The sequence below is a fragment of the Motacilla alba genome, chromosome 2 (genome assembly GCF_015832195.1).
Source record: "Motacilla alba alba isolate MOTALB_02 chromosome 2, Motacilla_alba_V1.0_pri, whole genome shotgun sequence".
NCBI lineage: Eukaryota > Metazoa > Chordata > Aves > Passeriformes > Motacillidae > Motacilla > Motacilla alba.
Genome location: NC_052017.1, coordinates 23,128,090 through 23,149,263, shown reverse-complemented (window position 1 = coordinate 23,149,263; position 21,174 = coordinate 23,128,090). Strand labels below are relative to the sequence as shown.

General features: G+C 37.6%; 1 protein-coding gene across 2 annotated transcripts in view; it reads left to right on the top strand.

The window, feature by feature from the left end:
• Nucleotides 1-17,280, top strand: part of PEX1 (peroxisomal biogenesis factor 1) — a 29,890-nt gene extending 12,610 nt beyond the window's left edge. The window contains exons 12-24 of one of the 2 annotated variants that reach the window (XM_038128844.1): nucleotides 467-637; nucleotides 1,998-2,050; nucleotides 3,282-3,471; nucleotides 3,615-3,781; nucleotides 4,566-4,700; nucleotides 5,287-5,351; nucleotides 6,170-6,312; nucleotides 6,390-6,493; nucleotides 7,405-7,581; nucleotides 9,137-9,367; nucleotides 10,837-11,034; nucleotides 11,378-11,508; nucleotides 12,167-17,280. In XM_038128844.1, the coding sequence (XP_037984772.1) occupies nucleotides 467-637; nucleotides 1,998-2,050; nucleotides 3,282-3,471; nucleotides 3,615-3,781; nucleotides 4,566-4,700; nucleotides 5,287-5,351; nucleotides 6,170-6,312; nucleotides 6,390-6,493; nucleotides 7,405-7,581; nucleotides 9,137-9,367; nucleotides 10,837-11,034; nucleotides 11,378-11,508; nucleotides 12,167-12,251 (1,850 nt within the window). In that variant the 3' untranslated portion in view covers nucleotides 12,252-17,280. Of the gene's footprint in view, nucleotides 1-466; nucleotides 638-1,895; nucleotides 2,051-3,281; nucleotides 3,472-3,614; nucleotides 3,782-4,565; nucleotides 4,701-5,286; nucleotides 5,352-6,169; nucleotides 6,313-6,389; nucleotides 6,494-7,404; nucleotides 7,582-9,136; nucleotides 9,368-10,836; nucleotides 11,035-11,377; nucleotides 11,509-12,166 lie in introns of both variants that reach the window. The other variant, XM_038128843.1, reaches the window with a different exon arrangement.
• The last annotated feature ends 3,894 nt before the right edge of the window (nucleotides 17,281-21,174 follow it).

The following is a 21,174-nucleotide window of genomic DNA, read 5'->3' as shown; positions in this document are numbered from 1 at the left end:
ACTCAACTGTTATCTTACAGAGCCCTTATGTTTCCACACTATATTCTTTTTACTTAAATCACTACTTAAGCTGGAGCTCCTTGCTTCAGAGAAAAGGGGAGAGATTGAGGATGAGCTAGGTCATTTTCTCTGGAAAGTTCTTCCAATTGCAGGATTCTTTATAGCTATTTTAGAACGCTGCTGATATTGCTCTGGTTTTAACTGTCTGGAAATTAAACTTGTAGGCTTCTATAGGGGTTAGAAAAAGATGATTAGTCTCATTTTAGAACATGTGGAACCTTCTAGTACTTTTTTGATTGAAAATGTGGACTCTATTCTTTAGTGATTGTTGATTCTGGTTTAATCTTGGTATCTGGATTTATAGATGTGAAGTCAAAATAGACAAAATAAAACATTGTGAGCAAGATGTAGTCACTCTGATTTTATTCCTGATATTTTGTGTCATTCTAATAGTATTTTGTTTTAGGAAAAAGATTAGTAAACATAAGGAAACATGTGGAAGAAGCTTTTTTAGAGGCAGCATGGAGACAGCCATCCATTCTTCTGATGGATGATCTTGATCACATTGTCGGAGTACCTTCTACACCAGAGCATGAGAACAGCCCTGAAACTGTTCAGAGCAATAGACTTGCTTATGGTAATACTATTCTACCTTTTTCTAGACAGAAATATAATGCAACTTAAAATTTCTTACCACTTGGGTTGTACTGTCCTACCTGAACAATTCTGTCTGTGTCGCTATTGCCTCTGAACCATGTGATATTCAGGCAGAGACTCACAAAGTATGGTATGTAGGCATTTGTTGATCCCTAGCTGAATCAAAATAATGCACTGTGGATGTTGGAGTAGTCCTTGCCAAGGTGCATCAACCACTGCTGCTGGTAATGCCTGTTGTCAGTACCACTGCCAGTGCTTGGAGCTTCTCTGTTCTTTTTTTTATTACTTATACAGCCAAATACATTGCAATTGGTTACAAACTGCAGATGAACCTTTAACTGATAATTTCTGATAAATTGATTTTTTGTTTTCCATAATTATTATTTGTAATTACAGTAATACATCAATTTGGTACTTACTGATGTTGAGAACCAGCTTATTTTAGATGAGTACCAACTTCTTTATCATCCTACTTAGTATACATTGTAGAACTTCTGTTTTGTTTTACAGTGTAACAAATCACAAATGTTAAAAACAAGGTGATCAGTTGTACTTTGACATCCTGTATATGGTTCCCTTTTATTCCTGAAAGTGTAGGCAATGCTAAGTTGCAAATTAAATCTAAATAACCAAGATTAATAAAGCCATAGCCTTCTATTTCTTAGCTCAGTTTGAGGGAGTTAGAATAATTTTTACTGAAATACTTCTGAAATTCAGAAAATCTTACTATAATTTCTTCCAAAAAATGTGCTAGGTTACATGCAGAATTGTTTGGTTTTCTTATTACTTTTACTTAAAGGTGTAATGCATACAACAGAGCTTTTTAAAGATTTTTTTCTTGATGATCTACCTTGCATCCTTCATTTTTTTTTTACTTTTATGTAATACCTTTCTCCTGAAGTGCTTATTTTCTAGGCTTAAGATCTGGGTTTTTTCCTATAACTTTTTTTTTTGTTTGCATGGAGGGAGTGATAGCACACAAAGGTAGATGCCATCAGTGGCATTACAAAATCAGCTTTTAAAAAGCACTTCTGATGGCATTTTCTTAATGGAATGTGCTGTCCTAGAGAGAATCACTATACTTTTTTGTTGTTGTTGTTTAAAAAAACAACTGTAAACATGGGAATAAAAATAATATCTTACAAAGCTGTTATATTTTGTGTGCACTAGTGCTGCTCTCTGCGTTAGGGTTATTTTTGTTCTTTTGCAATTCATGGGGCAATATCTTCTGTGTCTAGTTTTGAAAGATCTGATGAAAGAAGTTATTTCCATGGGGAGTTTGATTGCATTAATTGCCACGAGTCAGTCTGAACATTCCCTTCATCCTTCCCTGGTTTCAGCACAAGGAACTCATGTATTTCAATGCTTCAAATGTATCCGATCTCCAGATCAGGTAAATTCAAATAAAAATGGTTAAAATGTTGTTTGCCTTCCCAGCAGCCTCAAATATGATGCTGGAACAGCTGCAAAAATAGTAGGTTACACCTGAAGATGAGAAAAAAATCTGAAAATCTTAGAAGTTCTTTTATGATACTTAAGTACCTCAGAATCTGTCATTATAAAGTTAAAAAAAGTAAGAGTAATCCAGTGAAAACTCGCAGTTGGCCCCACTCTTCAGTAGTAAGAGAAGGGTGTATTCAGAAGACACTTGAGTTCAACATGAAATGGGTCAGATTGTCTAACACAGATGAGATATGCATGTCTCCTTGTTACCTCCAAGGGGATGCTGAAGGAGCAGCTTTGTAAAACATGTAAGTCATCAAGTTAGAGAAATGAAATTAAATGTCTCTTTTTCACAGCTTGGTGAAATAAGTAATGTCCCTAGAACATACATTTTAAAAATGTTATTAAAACTAAATGTTAATTTTATGGGACAGGTTTAGGTTTGTTTCCATATTAATACTATTCCTCTACTTTTGAACATAGTCCAGTTTGAAAAAAAAATAGATAAAGAGAAGAAGAACAGTATTAACTTTCATGCAGGAGAAAGCAGATACTTTTAAACCCTCGTCCCCTAATGTCTCATTTGTATTTAGCATGAGTGTGTGTCTTCAGTCACAGGCCAGCTGTTAAAAGCCACTGAGGAGGGATGCTGTGTTAGATGCAGTTTAACTTTCTCCCACTTTCTGCAAGTCTACTTTTATTGTTTTTAATAGTAACACTGAAATTAAGGATGAGTCGCTGGAAAAGTCTAGATCTCTAAAGATACCAAATTATTTGAAGTGTTTTTATCTAGCACAATATATTGCATCTGAAACATATTCTTTGCTCATGCTGGCAAAATGAAATGTATTCTTTTTCCTGTGAAACAGAAAAAAATGTAGATTCTAAAACATAGATTCTAAAACAGTAGAATCGGGGGAGGGAGAGATGTTTCATTGTTAATGTTGAATTTAAAGTAGCGCTGGTGAGGTGAATATTTAAAGTTAGAAAATGGGTGAATTTATTGAGGTGCACCCGAAGCACTAGCATTTGTTTATATTGCTTAGGTTTGGTTATTTAAAGGGTTGGTGTTGCGCAAATATTTAAGGAAATTTTAGTGAGTCATACCTATTTAGTCTTTGAATTCCTGAACTCCATATAAATAGTAAACTCAATACACGCTGCACAATTCTCTTTTTCAGAAGCAAAGATATGAAGTGCTGTATTCCATAATAAAGAAGAAACTGAATTCTGATCCGAAGGACTTCTCTGATCTTGACCTCCAGTGTATTGCAAAGGAAACAGAAGGTTTTGTTGCTAGAGATTTTTGTATGCTGGTGGATCGTGCCATTCATACCTGTGCTTCTAACCAGAATGCATCAGATAATGGTGGTATGTTGACAACAAAATCTCTTAATTCATAGTCTTTTAAAATTTCTTTAATTGTTACATATTGTAACAAGTTTGTTACTCACAGTCTGTTTGTTTGGGGTTTTTTCAGGTTTTTTTTTTCTTGATTTTTTTTTTTTAAGCAGATTTGAACCTGTCAACTGTGGATTTTCAGAAAGCTCTAAAAGATTTTACTCCATTAGCTCTGAGAAATGTCAGCCTTCATAAACCTAAAGACCTTGGCTGGGACAGGATTGGTGGCTTAAAAGATGTGAAGCAAATGCTCAGGGATACCATCATGTTACCTGCAAAGGTACTAAGTTCCTTTAAATTAGTTACTTGAATTTTGTATATAATATTAGTAGGGAAGAATTATTTTTAAGGTTTGAAAAGTGTTGGATAGAAAGATGACAGGCATGATTTTGTAGCTTTCCAATCTTCAACTGCCTTCAGCTACTGGAAAATACTTTCTCCTTCCCCTTCTCTCTTCCAAATACAAAAGGCAATGGCTGAGATTTACTACAGAGCAAGTGTTGCTCTACAATATTGGAGTATTGCCATACTTGCTTGCAGGGCTTGTGATTAGGCTCTGTGAAGACAACATTTCCAGCTGGTTTCTGCAGTGCTTTTGCTAGAGGAGTATTTTCTTTCAGATGAATGCCAATCCATTGGTCTCATCTTATTTTACTTTAGCCATTCTGCCTTGCTTAAAATTTGAATGTTGAGATGAGCCATTGAGCATTGACTCTTCAGAGAAATATGAATGGTATATTTGATCATATCATTCAGTGATTAAAATAGGAATTTAGAGCTACTAGTATAGAGAATATAAAGCTCTAGTCCATCCCTATTCTGGCCTATTTCCTTTTGGTATAAAATCCCACTTGTTTGTATTTTCGGTACCTGTTACACCTAGGAACCTAGTTCAGCCCCAGGTAAACTAAAAGCAGTCCAGATGAGCTGTTGGGATAATACCGGGGATATAATAAATTAGATGCATTCTGTTTAGACAAAAATCATCACTAGTCAATGATGTCACTGTACATTACAGAATACTTGCTTGTTTTAGAATATATCACATTGAAACTCTTTTCCAGTATCCAGAATTATTTGCAAACCTGCCTATACGGCAGAGATCAGGAGTCTTGCTGTATGGAGCACCTGGAACAGGAAAAACACTGTTGGCAGGAGTGGTTGCAAGAGAGAGTGCAATGAATTTCATCAGCATCAAGGTAGCAACAGTTTAAGCTTAATTGATTCATGTTATTAACTGAATGAAATAAATTTACATAATACCTGATACTATGTGCTTGTGAGGGCAAAATACCACAGTAAGGAACTCACATATAAGTGGGTCTCTGGATATCCCTCAGAATATCTGATTCCTGGAACTTCACAGTTTTATTATTGAGATTTTTTTTTTGTATACTTATTCATTAAGCAGAATTATAAAATTTAATTAGGTGTTCTTAGTTTCTCATTTTTTGTAAAAAGATCACAGATTTTGATTCCACTGGACAATAAATTGAGCAATATATTTTAAGCATTTACTAAATACAGTGTAAACCTTTGCCTTGAGATAATGTAACACATGTTCTCTTTTGGTACAAAAATGGAAATTATTACTTTTAAATAAGTTTAAATGCTTGAAAAATTCTTGTGGCTTATCTAGACCCCTTGGGTCTTCTGTTCAGAGATGACACTGTCTTGGTTGTAAGAAAATTCAGTCTAGTACACAAAATATATGCTGATGTTGAATTTACACATTAAAACTAAGAAACATGTAATGAGTGTTGTTTTCTGATTGTATCTTTTTAGGGACCAGAGCTGCTCAGCAAATATATTGGAGCAAGTGAACAAGCAGTTCGAGATATATTTAACAGGTTTGTTTTGTAAAGATTTGTGATCAGTAAATTCCACTGGTTGAAGCACAAATAAATAATTTTGTTGTCTGAGGAGAGATATGGCATCAGATCCTAAAAGCATCTGAAATAATCAGTTGTGCTGAACCAGGTGGGTGTATTTTGGCAGGTTCAACCTGGCCATCATTGTTAAAGAACTGCCCATTTTGGCTCCAATGAGGAATGTGCTTTTGAAGCTGAACTCCCAGTTCTCTCCAGCTACAGTGCATTGGTTCACACCGTAGAAATATCTTGGAAAACACATCCTGAGTTCCTTTCAGATGTTTCCAGAAACAGTACTCCAGCTGACTGTACTCCATGTAGTAATGCACACTCAATACCTAGGGTCATATTAAACTTGGTATTGAAGTCCTCAGTGCCAGTAGTTCTTTTTTACAGATCTGCTCTCACTGGCCCTCAGTGCTCCCTTATGCCAACATATCTACATAGCCTTTGCTTCTCAACTTATCATGTAGTCAGTCTTTTTGTTAGCTGTCTGTAAGCCAAGAACTCATCTGCAGTGATTGAGTTTTAGAGCTTTCATGTGTATTAATATGACAGTTGAGCACTTAGAAGTGATAAAGTGAGTGCTAAGTATGTCATAAAAATGAGCAGTGATTCTATTGCAGCCCAGTTTTCAGAACCTCCTAAATTTTACAGAAAGCAGATTTTCTATTCTGTCATTAAATACAACTGTTCTCTGAAGCAAAAAGCAATTACCTTCAATATTTCTAAGCAATTCTACCTGTGAATGAAACTTAAACAGAAAAATAAGTATTGCTCATTTTTTCCCCTTTCAGAGCTCAGGCAGCTAAGCCTTGTATTGTTTTCTTTGATGAGTTTGATTCTATTGCTCCTCGCCGAGGTCACGACAACACAGGAGTCACCGACCGAGTGGTTAACCAGCTGTTGACTCAGTTAGATGGTGTGGAAGGCCTGCAAGGTACCAATTCACCTTTGTGCTCATTTTTATGCAGAAGTTTAGCAGATGTTAATGGCATTTTTCTGCACTTTCCTAAGGAGTTTATGTGCTAGCTGCTACCAGTCGCCCGGATTTGATTGATCCTGCTTTGTTAAGGCCAGGTCGACTGGATAAATGCCTGTACTGTCCACCTCCTGATCAGGTGAGGAAACAATTTCACATGAGAGGCAAGGAAAAAATCAGAATAATGTGTTTTAGTCTCCTTTTCTTTATATGTAGTAGCATTTCAAACTTGGAAAAAGTGGACTTGATTTCCCAGTTCCAGTTATACAACAGGATAAATTCACTGATTTTAATGTCAGTGTGTTCACATAAAACTAGGGAAAGAAAAGGCTGTTTACCAGAGTCTTCTAGATCCAGTCATATCCTGTGGATCTAGCTGATTAAAAAAAAAATTAAAAATAGAGAACTAATTTGCAGAAAGAAACTGGATGCAGTGTAATGTGTATAGTGTTCTCCAACTTTCTTTGAAGTATGAATCCAGTGGATTTGCCATTTGCTTAAGCCATAGCCATGCCTTAGAGGCTGTATAATGCGTGTTCCTGATTCCCCATTTTATGAGAAAACATTAGCACTACTTATTTTCAGGTTAGTTCATACATTTAATAAATACCACCACATCATTTCATTCTGAAACGCACATGATCATCCTGCGCTTTCTTCTTTTTTATCCTTTTTTTTCTTTTTTCCCCCTTTTTTTCTGTTTAAAGTTCTGGTTTAGAGTAAGATCTTTCAGATAAAAAAAAGCATTTCACTTTCATCATACTTTTCTTTACAAAAGGACATATGAGTTGCAGAGCTCACCTTCATATTTTTATGGATTTCATATATAAAATCCCAGATATTGACTCGATATATTAGAGAAATATATTCTCTGTATACTACATTTGGTTAAGGTAGTATCTTTTTAGTATTAGGGTAGTATCTTCTTGAAAAAAGATCCTTCCTCCCTCAGAGAGGAAGTGGCTGGTGACAGGGCCAAAGGCCCATCTAGCAGTCAGGACAAGGAAAATAACAGGTTGCTTTACTAACATTTTTTTTCCTTTTTTCCAGAATTCGCGTTATGAAATCTTAAAAGCTCTCAGTCATTCCCTGTCTTTGGCAAATGATGTGGACTTCCAGGATTTGGCAGCAAAAACAGAACAGTTCACAGGGGCTGACCTAAAAGCTTTATTGTACAATGCCCAATTAGAGGCAATCCATACTAATTTAAATTTAGGTTTAACACAGGTAAATAAAACTAATATAAAAGAAGACTCTCCTGTTTATTTTATGTTGATATGTGTGAAAGAGTTAATTGTATTAGTGGGGCTTTTTAGCAAAATTTTTTTAATATATTTTTATACACAGCTTTAACATTTTAAAATGTGTGCAGAAAAATACAAGTATAATGTAATGAATAGGTTTAAATACTTCTTAAACACAAGGTTGTTCTCATTTAATGATAGGTATTTATTGTTAAATAGATACATATAAAAGCCCAAATGTGTTCATCACTGTTGTGAGGAACAGCTAACAGATTGACAGGAGAGATCCCACACTGAATTTCTTAGGAGCAGATAGCAAATTCAGTTTTGAGATGGCACATTTAGATGATGGAGGAAATGAGAAATTGGTGGGTTTTGGGGTTCCAGAATATTGGGTTTGACTGAGGTCGGAAGAGAAGTGACAAGAGGATGGCAATACCTGAAATGGCCAGCTCTTCCTCATCTTCCAGGTACCAGCTAGTACTTGAACTTCCAAAGTACAGGATTCCACCTTTGGTTTGTACCCCTCATGTGACTCAATGGCAGATCCTTCCTCTTTCAGCCTCTGTTCAGCCACCTCTGTTCACATTTTTAATGCTTGTCCTCTAGTTCTAGCTGGAATGGAGGAGGCATGGCCTCCACTACTCAGTGGCCAAAGGGAAGGGTTGGGTCGAGGGTGCAAAATGAAGGAGACCCTCTTAAATTCTTTTTGCCCTAGCTGTTACCAAGGAACTGGGCTCTGAGGATGTGACTCTTAGTATTGAGAGTGATCTCCAGCATGTCTTCCCTAACACTCCCTTCACTTTTAGCATCAGTAAGTAGTTGATACCTCATGATTATCTATCATAGGAAGAGATTGCTGTCTCAAGCAGTGGTGGCCAGAGTGGTGTGCACACACCCCAGAGAAAGCACAAGGCAGTCCACTGATGTGCAGGAGGAAAATACTAGAACTTCCAGTGGTACATGTATAATTTACAAATAACATCCATTTGCTTGGTAGGGTGTGCCCCAAAATTTTTGACTGATAGAGACCATGAGAGAGGTTTGCAGACACCAGTTTAAAGCAGCAGTTCTGATTTCCACCTCAGTATATAAAGTGTATTGGCTATAGACTATAAACGAGTAGAGCAGTTAGGCACTATAAAAGTAAACTCACTTCAGCCTCCTAGAGCATTTTACACAAGATACTAATTTGCTTGGCAGGTAAAGTTGAGACAGAAGTGGTACAGTTCTACAACACAGCACATGCATGAAGTTTCCCAACCCTTGCTGTTACTGAGAGTGCGAGGTGGTGGAAACAATAAAACCTTAAAATTACCTCCTGAAACTATTTTTCTAGCAGGAAGACAGAAAGTTCTTAAAGGTATTAGATTTTCTTAGCAAAATATTTAGAAGTATACTCCTAGAGAAAGACAGATTACTACTAGAGTCAAATGTAAATTGATACTCTCATTTGTACTGTATATCATATCTTTTCATGTATTTCTGATTGTTTTTGTTATGAGTTAACTCTTGTAATGTTCTGGTTTTTGTTACAGGATTTTGGATCTAGTTCTGATAGTGACTTCAGTCTCTCTTCCATGGTTTTTCTAAACCACAGCAGTGGCTCAGATGATTCAGCAGCAGATGGAGAAGCAGGGCTAGAGCACTCTCTTATTTCTTTAGATATGTCTGACTTGCTTCCTGAAGATCCAAGGTCCAACATGTATCGTCTTTATTTTGGAAGTTCTTATGAATCAGAGCTGGGGAATGGAACTCCTTCAGAACTGGTAACTTACTCACTTAATGTTTTGAATTTTCTAAATATTATTAGTTGAGAAGCAGAAAAAAACCCATACCATTTGCCTGGTTCAGTTTATAAATACAATTATGTCTGCTTTGACCTTTAGACCTCTTCAGATGGTACTTAGTAGTCCACAGTGAGGAAGGGGATGGAAGGATGTATCTGAGAAAATGCAACATGGACTTCTCTGCAACCTTGCAGGAGTTTAAAGTCAAAATCACAAAATACTGCTTAATACCCTATAATCAAACAAATTGCATTCATATTAGATTTTACTCTCTGGTCAAATGGCTTGCTCCCTTCTGAAGTTCTTCCAAACACTAAAACAGTTCTCGACTTTTTAGTGGTTGGTTTCTTTGTTCTTTTTTCTTTAACTTAGTTTTATTACTAAAGAGTGACAACCCAGCTTTCAAGAATTAAGTTACAGTCTCAAGAATCAACAAACCTTCTTCAATTCCCAATAAAATGTGCATTAATAGAATAGTCAGACCATGGAATTGTGAAAAAGAACAGAACTAAACTTTAACTTCCATCGTCTTTAAGCAGAATTCCTGATGTTGCATCTTGTTGCGCATTAAGCCGCATGTTCTCTGGCCAGTTTGCAGGTAGGGATGTGCAGGTTGGCTGCCCAGCACCTGCACAGTGGTCAGCTCATCTCTTGGCTGGCAGGTCAGCAAAACAGGGTATGCTGCCTCTGAGCTCTTACAGTGAGCACACGATTTCAGAGTTTGTGTGTGATCTGTAGGAAACTCATTTTCAAAATTAATTTCAATCGGTTGTTGACCTGTTATTACAAGTAGTAATCAAAGTTCTTAGACTCTTGTTTTCAAAACTATCCTGCATTGATTCTTAAAGCCAAAAATAACTTTTACATTAGAGAAGTAACTACTGACTGCTAAGGTGCTTTGGTATATTTTATCGTTCATTATGGGTGATAGTGTTTGATTAATGTAACTTTAAAGACTTAGTTTTCCTCCGACTGTGAAAATTCTTCAGCAAGGATTCTACAAGGACTTTGATCTCTTGAAGTTGATGAATTGGAAAGGGGCTTACTTATCAAGTGCACAGGGAATTTGGAGGTGATAAATGTTTAAATTCCAAAGCTCACTACATAAACTCATCCAGATTTCAGAACCACTGATTTTCCTAAGTAATTAAAGCAATGGACTTAGCAGACTTTTATTCTTTTTTAGATGGGCCATTACAAAAAATAGTAACATATTTTCCAGACATGAAATACTTCATTTTCAAATTTGGCCTTTTGCCCAAACACTTCGGCGTATTAACTTAAATCTTTCTGTTAAAAAAATTACATATGTAATATATTTTAAAGAGAAAATACTCTTTTTGCCAGTGGAGGCAAGCTTATATTGAATTGTAGGCTAATTCCTAATAATGGAGTTGCTCCTTTGGATCCATAATGAGTTAATGTAGTTCCTCTTGTGATCAATTTAGAGCTCTTTGTGTTTGTCCGGTCCAAACTCCATAACTTACGACTTCACCAGCATCACTCAGAGAGATGTTGCATCCTCACAACCTGCAATGCTTAGAACAGCTTCTCAAGAAGGCTCCCTGGAGAACCAGGAGCAGCAAGCAGAGCACCTGAGGACAGAAATCAATGCTAGCAAGGCCAATTACAGAAGCAAGAATGGAGTATGGCACTTTTTAAAATTATTATTTAGTCTTAACACTTCTCTGTTGTTTTTTCCACACTTCTTGGTATTTCAGTAAATAATTTCTGCAATAATATTAAATACTGTGTAATGAAAGTAGCAAAGATAAATTATAATTAATTTGAGAAAAATAAGCCAGATGTTAGCATTCATGTAATTCAACAGTTATTTCTGTTATTTATTAATATGGAGGGGGGAAAGTTGTGACTGTTTTTTTAATGCCATTGTCTGTACATGTAATGGGGAGGTACCACAGTTAATGATATTGATGGCACTATATTCCTGTAGAAATTTTTCATTGTCTGTTCATGGCTCTTTTCAAGGAGGACAGCATCCTTAATCCGTCAGTGCTTCCCAAGACCACTGTAACTATTACCCAGTCTCATCTGATGACTGCTCTTCAGGGTATGAGACCATCCATTAGTCAGGACGACTGGAAACATTTTACTGAACTGTAAGTATTTTTTTTGTAATTTTGAATTCAGTGGAGATGTGGGTCTTATAACATTTCTTATACATCAGAAACACAATAGTTTTCAATAAATGTGGGGACTGGCAGCAGATAGTCGATAGCTTTTGACAGTTTTTAAAGAAATGTTTAGTTACATAGTGGGAAAGGAAAACTATTTTACCAATGAATTGTCTATTCATGCAGGACCATGAAATAACAGACCAGGACCCCCTGATATAATGTTAAGAGCTGCAACAGTGCAAAGAGGCTCTTTAGGTTCTAGGTCTTTCCTGCTTCCACTTAGTAGTAGCTCCCTGTATTTTCAAATGGCTGGAGATTTGCCCTCTGTAGTGGTCTTTGTAGCTGCTGTGTTTGGGAAAGGCAATAATCTGTAGAAGTATAAACATACTGAAAAGGAGAATGTGTCTCCTTGGACTCGGAGACCAAAAGCTGGGGAAAAAACCAAGGGAAGCAGGGCAGAGAGCTGTCTGAGTTAGGTGTGTGGGTGATAACTCCTCCAGGTTCCCAGGTCTGAGGAGACGAGTACTTTTGACTTAATTAAACATCTGGAGTTCTGTAGTGCATTAATATGCATCTGAAGAGACAGACACAAAAACCACATTTCATAAGAATTTGCTAATGTCTTTTTTTTTGTTTCCAGGTATGATAATTTTCAGAATCCCAAGAAGAGGAAAGTACAGATTGGCGCAACATTCAGACCAGGACAAAAAATGACTCTAGCTTAGTAACTTGTATTTGCTTGTAACTGCTAAACTGTAACTGGAAATGACAGATGTGCTTAAATCAGATTATTTATATTCATATAGATTTATTAATGCAGCAGTTGGAGATAAGTTTCTTTTAAACTAATATGCTGTAAAATTATGTCACATTTTATTTTGAAGAAAATTGTCCTCCTTTAGATTGATATTAAATTTTTTGAGAGAACATTGGTTATGTTCTGTCCACTTGTTTATCATATAAACTTTTAAACTTTGTTTTTTATCAATTTACTTGCCACAGTCTAACAATGATTTCCTGTCCCCTGCTTACTCCCTCACAACAAATGGAATCTGGTCAAATAGACTGTAATATTAATGGGGGATATGTTTTTAAAATATTATATAAAGCCATTCTCTAAGGGCTTTTAGAGGGCTTAGAGGAGGTTGGTACTTCATATGTATATTAGCAGGCAAATAGACTAATATTTCTAGAATATACTTTTCTAGCTATAGCAGGAAAAACCAGACCAAGATACTTGCATCTTGTTTTCTGCCACTGTTTGTTAATCAAAAGAATACCAAATTGCGTTTCACAACACCTGCACCTTCTTACCACTACTTTTTTTTTTTTCCCCCAGAGACCGCTAAAAATATTTCAGATGCTTGGAAGCTTTCTAATGTTACAGCTGAAATTATTCACAACTCTTGTCTTCCATGGAGATTGTTAAAGAGTTGTGTTCCTTAACTGATACATAGATAACCAGGTCTTAACACAAGGAGGAAGGAAAACTAGAGATGTTTCCCATTAGTCTGTTTGACCCTTTCACAGCATTTTGCTTCCCCTTCAAAATAGCCTTCATCTCTAAGCCAAGGAAGTACTGTATTATCATCAGTTCAAATACTTGCATTTGAAACTTCAACTCCATTAATTTATTGATTAGTTCCTGCAGTATCTCAGGTACCAATAGGCATTTTCACTTACTTTTTCACCTACTGGCTTAGATTTTTCAGTCAAGGGTTCTTTCCTACATCCAGAACCTCTATAAGAAGGTGGTCTTCCAGTTCTGTCCATGTCAAAATTGTTTAAAGAACACTGTGGTTTATGACATCTTCTTCACTTGGTAAAGAAACCTTCAGATATTACAAAAACACCCAGATCAGTCAAAATTAGCAGCACCATCTGTTCTTCAATTTAGGTCTAGATAATGGTTGTACAAAATTTCATTAGAAGTGCAAATTATTTAATGTTCCTGGTACTGATGATCTCATAATGCACTGATACTTTACTCTGAAAGGACCAGTCGCAGGCTATTGTGATGGAAAGACAATTCCATAGATTATTGTGCTGTCCTCACACTGGGAGTCATTTAATTGGAATACTGTACTTCAGTGCCAAGAATTAAATTGCTAGAGTTAAAAAGGAAGGTTTGCTCTATGCCAAGGTCTTATTAGTCCTCAACCAAAATGGTGTACTACACTGTCAGGGAAAATGTTCTTAAAACCCAGGAAGTCAAAGTTCCAAATCTCTGTTTTTCCTCCTTCCTCCATGCAAGAAATTTCACCAGTGAATGAGCTCAGTGTTAGTTCGGACATTTCCATGCATGCATAACCTGGATGATGCTGAGGGCAGGTTCATGGGATCCAAGAAGGAGGTCACTGAATAACTACCTGCTGTTAGGTGATCTTTGGTTACATTCTGAGTTACATTGACATCTCACCTTGGAAGGTAGTAGAGAATGTAAATGAAGCCTAGCTGAGATCTGTTGTAAATCTGATGTACAAGGAGCATTAAGTCTGTAGCTCACAGGAGGATAATGCCTTCTATTCAAGTGTTGTGCAATCAGGATCAGCTGGCCTGTAGAGACTCTTGCACAAGGCCTGGGAGGGAGAGGCACTCCAAGAGAAAAGAAACTGATGACATTAATTTTACATTCTGTAGGGCAGTAGGATTTAACTGCAGTGGCTCATGATGATTGCACAGGCTGACAAGCAATGTGTGTCATGTTTGAACCTGTTTTCTAGTCTCCTCCATCCAGTCAAGAACTAAACAAGCTCTGTGAAGCAGCAATCTAGAGATGAACAAATCCTGTGCCTCCTCACTAGTTCTCCTGTCACTATCTCTCTTAGGGTTAGGGTTAGGGGCTAGGGTTAGGAGTTCAGCAGAGTTAATCTTGTGGAACAAAACTGGGAGACTGGATTACAATTTGTCAATGTCAGTTGACAAGGATTCACTTGTCTCTCACAGACATCATTTGGGAATAACCCATTTACTGCCGCCCCTTGAGAATTTCGGCTTTGAGGTTCAATTGCTTGAATTCTCCCACTTCTAAAATAGCCCAAACAGTAACGATCTGTCTCAGGCACAGTAAAATCTGTTGACTAAGGTTTAGCCTGCTGTTGCAGTGATGCAACAAAGAGGTCTAGGATTAAATACTTCCAGATGCTCAGGCAGTAGTAGAAATGCTAAATCACTTTGCTGGTGTTTAGGTCACAAGTGTAAGTCAGATTAACAGAAAAGAAGTGGGAAAAATCAATCCTCTCTATCCTCTTACAGCAGGCAGGGCCTTTGTAAGACTTTCATATATGTGGCCTTCCTGTAATGTCCTACAGCAGTCATGTCAGCTGCTATTAGGTAACCAGGGCAGATTTTGCATCTCTCAGCAGTGCTGTCCCCTACCAGCCTCCAAAAGTCTTTAATAGCTTGAATTAGTTTAAGTGATTTAGTGAAGACTGATATCTCAGGTACAAAGTCAGTCTGGAATTCCCGGGTGCAAAAAGATGACCTCATTCTTCACTGTTCACACAAAACCAGTTCTTAGGATTCTGCAGGAATGGTTACTACCTGTGTAAGCACAGCTACAGCACAGTTTGGAGCTTGTGGAGACCCAGCGTGGACATGGATTTTGGTACATCAAAAATTACTGAGCTCATGCAGGTGTTGGGCAATTTCCCTTATTTCCAGAGATCAGCAGCTTTGTAGAATAAAAAGCAAAGAATAAAAACCAAAATGTTTGGAACCACCCACAAAATGCTATCAGTGCCACATGGTTTTATGTCCATTTTCTTTTGGGAAGGTAACTGGGTCCTTCAGATGAACTAATTGCAGATTCAGTGCTAATCTCCGCTTCCATAATTATTGCCAAGTTTCAGGAAATACTAATACAATTATTTCTTAATAATATGTATTACTTTAATGTAATGCTTGTATATTGCCAAAGCACTGCTGAAGTTATTTTATAACTAGAGCATCATGACCTTGTTTAGATACTTCAAGGCTGCAACAGGAGCTATTTGGTGGTTTACTGTTTTTGTGTTTGCCAAGAACTAAGTCTTATCCCCATTTTCTAATGGCCATTTTTCCAGTAGTTAAAAACCTGTTCATTTTCTAAATGTCTAAAAGATATTTTCTTCACTGTTAAAAGACAAAATGTCCTTCATGAAGGACAGGTATAAAACATGGATGTAGGAAAAACCCACTTAAAGCCAACATATTGAAAGTTGTTTTTTCTACAGATCCTGGGGAGAAAAAGATCTTAGCTTCCCTCACATCAGCATCTGCCTCTACACTGACCCCAGTCCTTCTTCCCATGTTTAGGTGGTTGGATCTTTGTCCTTCCCCAGCAGCTGTCCAGCTCTGCAGGCTCTGCTGACTGAGCCATGTCTTGGTGAGGACAGTGGGTCTAAAGCAGAACTCCTGTGGTGGGGAGCAGGCAGAGTGCTGGGGTGCTGTGAGACACGTGGGGTTGTTCCTCTCTGTCCCTAAGGGATGCTGGGCCCCTGTAACCTGGAGCACAAGGATGAGTTGATCTGTCCTAAGGGGCTATGGTTGGGAGCTACTGCCGCCTTCCCAGGGTGCTCCTTCTTCCCTGAGCAGCTGGAGCAGGCAGGCAGGTGGAGAGAGAAATGCTCATGAGAAACGTTAATTTCATTTCTTAATGGCTTTAAGTGGATATCTTATCCCAGCTCCCTGCTATGATGAAATGAATTCTAGAAAAGGCTGTAGGGTGGAATGCAGCCTTTTCACAGGCCCTTCTTCGGTGAGATGGAACTTGAGCCATTCACATACATTAACAGACATTTACAGGGAACAATCAGAAAAACCTGAAATTGCAACCTGGTGCCAAGGGAAGAGATGGGACCTGTGCAGTGCTTTTTGAGACAGCCCATCATTTTCTCAGACTGCAGAGTGGCAGCAGGGGGGTGTCATAAGATGTGTAGGATTGCACTCATTCTGTGCAGGCACTGTTTTGCTCTGACATTTGTCAGCTCTCTGGTTGTCATACTACAAGTAAATTTGGTTTGCAAATGTTTCCCCTCAAGCACTGCAAGATGTATTTGCCACGTAAGTTGTGTAACATTAGTTCCCTCTTTGAAAATTCAATCTTTTTATTCTTGCTATTTTTTTCCATAGGTGACTGATGAAGAAAGTCACCCTTTCCAGTTAACAGCTGAAAAATTAAAAGCTGCATTACAGAAACGAAAAAGCAGGTATCAATAACACAGATCTCAGATTTTCATGCTTTCCTTATTATTTTGCAAGCAGCATATGTTCTCAGTATTGAAGTACTTATACAGTTTCATCTCTGCAGATTTTCAGTCTTGTGACCTAGGTGGGTCCAACTATGGCAACAAGAGATGATTTTATAATTTGGGCACTATGACAAAATGCAGATAAACTCCCTGTACTTCATGAAGAACTGTATTTTATTTTATGTTATGAAGAACAGTTCTTGTTTTTTAAGACCAAGTTTCTTTCTCTGTGGATTGTAATGAATTCAAAGTGTTGTAAACAAGATACAGTTCTGACCCTGAGAAGAGAGACTATGCTACTGTAACAATATACTCAATTAAAGAAACATGTGTAATGTGATTTTTGTAGAGGTTTCTTCTCAGTTACAGCTAAGAAGAAAATGTCAACAAATAAAAACATCTAAAATGTATTTTTTCCAGAGTTTAGGAAACTTCATTTGTTCAAGACACTTAGCATGATCAGTGATTCTATTCTGATTGGGACTGCATAACCAGGGACAATATTGTTTGTCACATCCAATTTTTTCCACATTCTTCTCAGTACTTTAAACTGCTTTTCTTCCCAGTGGAAATGTTTGGTTTTGTGAATGTCCACAAAATAGTGCATGCTAGTATTTCAGGCTGAAATGTTTTATGATTTTATTGTTTTGATATTCATTATCTCCACACTTGATGGAAAATTATAAATGCACTCACAGCTGCTTGTGAAAGATCCAATAGTGGCAGCACAGGCAAAACGGTAAAACATTTTACCTAAGATGTGGTGATGATGGATGGTAGTGATGTTTCAAAACATGAAGCAAGATAGACTTCTTGTGTCCTCTTCCAAGACAGAAAACAAGGTTTAACAACAGATAGAGTATATTGTTACAAGGAAGGTCACTTACAACACTCAGTTTCAAGGTGACAAATAAAAAAACTGGGTATTTTGGATACAGACAAATGTGTGTATAACATTTTTTTCTTAGCTATTTTGTAGTTGCTCTAATTATCTACTTGCTTGATCAGTGTGGTGTCTGTGTTTAGACACAGTCTCTGCCTTTGTCAGACCGTGGAAGCCTGAGCATTCAGACCCTTCCCATTTGATCCTAGCAGAGAGAAGCAGCTTGAATCCCTGCTGTCCCTTTGGCTGTCAGGACGGATCATGGACCAAATTAACTCTTTAGAGATCTCCACATGTGTTTCAGCTTCCTGGAGCTGAAAATGTTCTCATTAATAATGTTACAGACTGGTTCTTTGGGTACATATAGTATCATAAATAGCTGGAGGGACTAGGCTAGAAAAGCAATTGAGAAACTGCCATCCCATAGCGGCTGATTCTGTGAAAAACAAATAATGCCTCAGTCCCTATTTTCTGTTCAGGATACATCAGAGGTCACATACTCCAAATATGCTCTTAAGCAAGGCATGCTGTGTTGAGATGCCATTGTTTTTTAATGTTATCTTTTTTCAGATATTTTCTTCCTGTAGCTGGAATCAAAGGCAATACACTGAAAATTCACTGCTTGAGAAGGTCTTGCACACAGTACCCATTGCACATGGCAGGGAAGGTAAATACCAGGGCCTCTCATAAGTGAACTTTTATTTCCTGGAGTTCCTTGGGAGTTATCTTTGCAAATAATGTCATTTGTGGGAATCTTGGGTGGAGTGAGAATTTGCAGTTGGTGAGGTTTTCTAAACATTAAAAATGTGGAAACAAAACATGATTACTTAATTCAAGTTCATCCCAAGCATGAAGTAATACAGCAACTTCATGCTGCTGCATTTAAAGTCTTCAAAGCTTGTGCTATGGTTGTGCATATTACAATGTATTATGGACTGTATATTTTAATCAGAATACTGAAAATACCGAATCAGGTGATACTCAAATTTTGCTGAACTTTTGTAACTGGCAAAATGTTTTTCTGTATTCATGAGCTCTGTCTAAACATACACATTTCTCAAACATTTGATACACCTTTCTGTATATGCATGCTGAGTGATGAGGAGGCATTTAATTTTGGCTTCTGAGCTCCCTTTCAGATTATTTCTGTGTGCCTGTATTCATTGGATAGCATTTTCATACATTGAATATTAAAAAACCCTTTGAGGTCTGTAATGTATACTCAATTGAAAGCATTGTATGGGGACTCCTTTGCTTTGTTTTTCGCGTAAGTATTTGCGGAATTAATTCCCTGTTTGCTCCACTATTTAGGTTTGGTGAGAGGAAACTAGAACGGCAAAATTAACAGAATGCTGCTCTAGAGGCTCCTATAGTAGGATTGTTTTGCTGTGGATCTCTGTGTTTTTGATAAATATTTTTATCCTGTATTTAGACACATCAGTAAGTTTCCCTCCCCCACCAAGTCAGCTTTATTGCATGCTGAACAGTCCCAGCTTTCACCCTCTCCTTGTATTTCCTTCCAGTCTCTCAGTCACTGCTGAGGCCCTTTGCTGGACTTTTTCAGTATGTCCATGCCTTGTACTGGCCAGCCCAGAGCCTGTGCCCCAGCTCTGCATGTGCAACACCAGTGCTGTGGAGAGACACTTGTGGTGTTCAATGTATTCATCTGACCTTGACAGGGACTGAACAGTGAAACAGCACCAGCAGCAAAACCCCTGTTGAGTAGGATTTTCAGGCCTGTGAAAAACAAAGGTTGGTAATAAAATGCTACAGAAGACCTTCACAGAACTTGACTGTACTTGGCAGACAAAATGTCTTGATAAAAAAGAAAAAATAATGTAATAGGGTCTAGTGCTTGTTACTCCTCAGTGATGATCCCCCATTAAGCACCAGCCTGTTGTTAAAAGGAATTTGAATGTTAGAAATGATGAGAGAAGAGACTTCAAAAAGCATTCCTTCAAAAAAAACCCCTTTCTGTTCCTTCATATGTGCTGTAAATGTTATGTGCTGTTTACAGCCCAATGTATCAAAAAGGATAGGGCAGAACTGGGGATGTCAGAAACAAACAGCCTATCACACATGCCACTCCTTTATGGCAGGAATGTGGGTGCGTAAAACCAAATTTACAAGAGATTTTTTAAAATAGATTTTCACCAGATCTTGCACTGACCTTTCCAATAATTTTCTAGAAGAGACATTTTTACTTTCTTCTATCTTTGACCCTTGTGTCAAAAATATTGCTGGTCACTAAAAGCTGAGATGGATGCTTCTTTCCTGATGGTCTCAACTTAATTCAGGAGCTGCTGGGTTCAACTTGACTAGAAAGCCCACCAAGGAAGTACATTGCAATATGTGTCCCTGGCATTGTCCCAGCATTTGTTCTTTTGTATAGACCTATATGGATATGTTAAGTTACAACATATAATTTCTACTTATCAACTGAGCAATCAAGCCATAGTCAGGCTCTGCAAACTGCAGGCATGAAGTGGTTGCTCTTGGTTTTGTTTTGGCCAACAATAAATGCCACAGCTACTTCCATTTCCTCCACAGTTTGCAATTACCTTCTCATAAAGAAGAGACAAGTCTTTTACCTTGCCTAGCAGTGGTCTGTTACAACATAGTTTAGAAAAAGAGCCCTAAGAACACTCCAAGAAGCTCCTTAAGGAGAGGCAACTAGAACATTCTGTATGTGGATTCCCACAATTTGGGAAATAGATACATGAGAAGGGCACACGGATTAAAAGGACAGGTTACTCTTTGCTTTAACGACCTGCTGAAATCTAGGCTTAGGAGAGAAGAGCTTCCTAAATTCTGCTTACATAATTCAGATTCACTTCCACAAGCTGCCTTACAGTGTAATTTTATACAAAAGTAACCTAATTGGAGAGAAAAGGAACATCAATTATGTAGGATTCTACATACACTGAGAAGGACTATCAAGGGTTAGACCATCTGAATACAAAACTGAACATTCCTACCAAAGTTCCCCAGGGGAAGATTTGTGTTAAGAGGAAAGGTATCCTGTGTGTTTCAAACCTGGATCAGTTGACAGAGCCAGTTTACAACAGGGTACGTTACACTGACAAAGGCAGAGAGGTGTGATGGTCTTCAGCAAAGAAGTGTCCATGGACACTGATGGAGTGTAGGTGGAACTCTTGAAAGAAACTTTGCCCCTAGACAGCTTCATGAGAAAAAAGGAATACTCCTGCTCTGTTCTCCCTAAATGATGGAGTTCAAAAGATGCTGCAGGAGCCCAATTGCCATATGTAAGCAGGGGCCTGGGTTAACTGTTCTCAATCTGAATGCCCTGCAGGGGATAATCTTGATATGTTCAGGTTAAAACAACCTTCTATCAAAACTAGATTCCAGTAATCTTTCTGTTTGATTAAACAGACATCAAAGCACTTGAAGAATTTCCTACAGATGCATGAACCACCTGGATATGTTGTCTATAAAATTGTTCTTGTGATTGAAGCTACCAAACCAGAAAAGAAAAATAATCTCACTGAAGCTGTAGGCTAAATTAAAGAATAA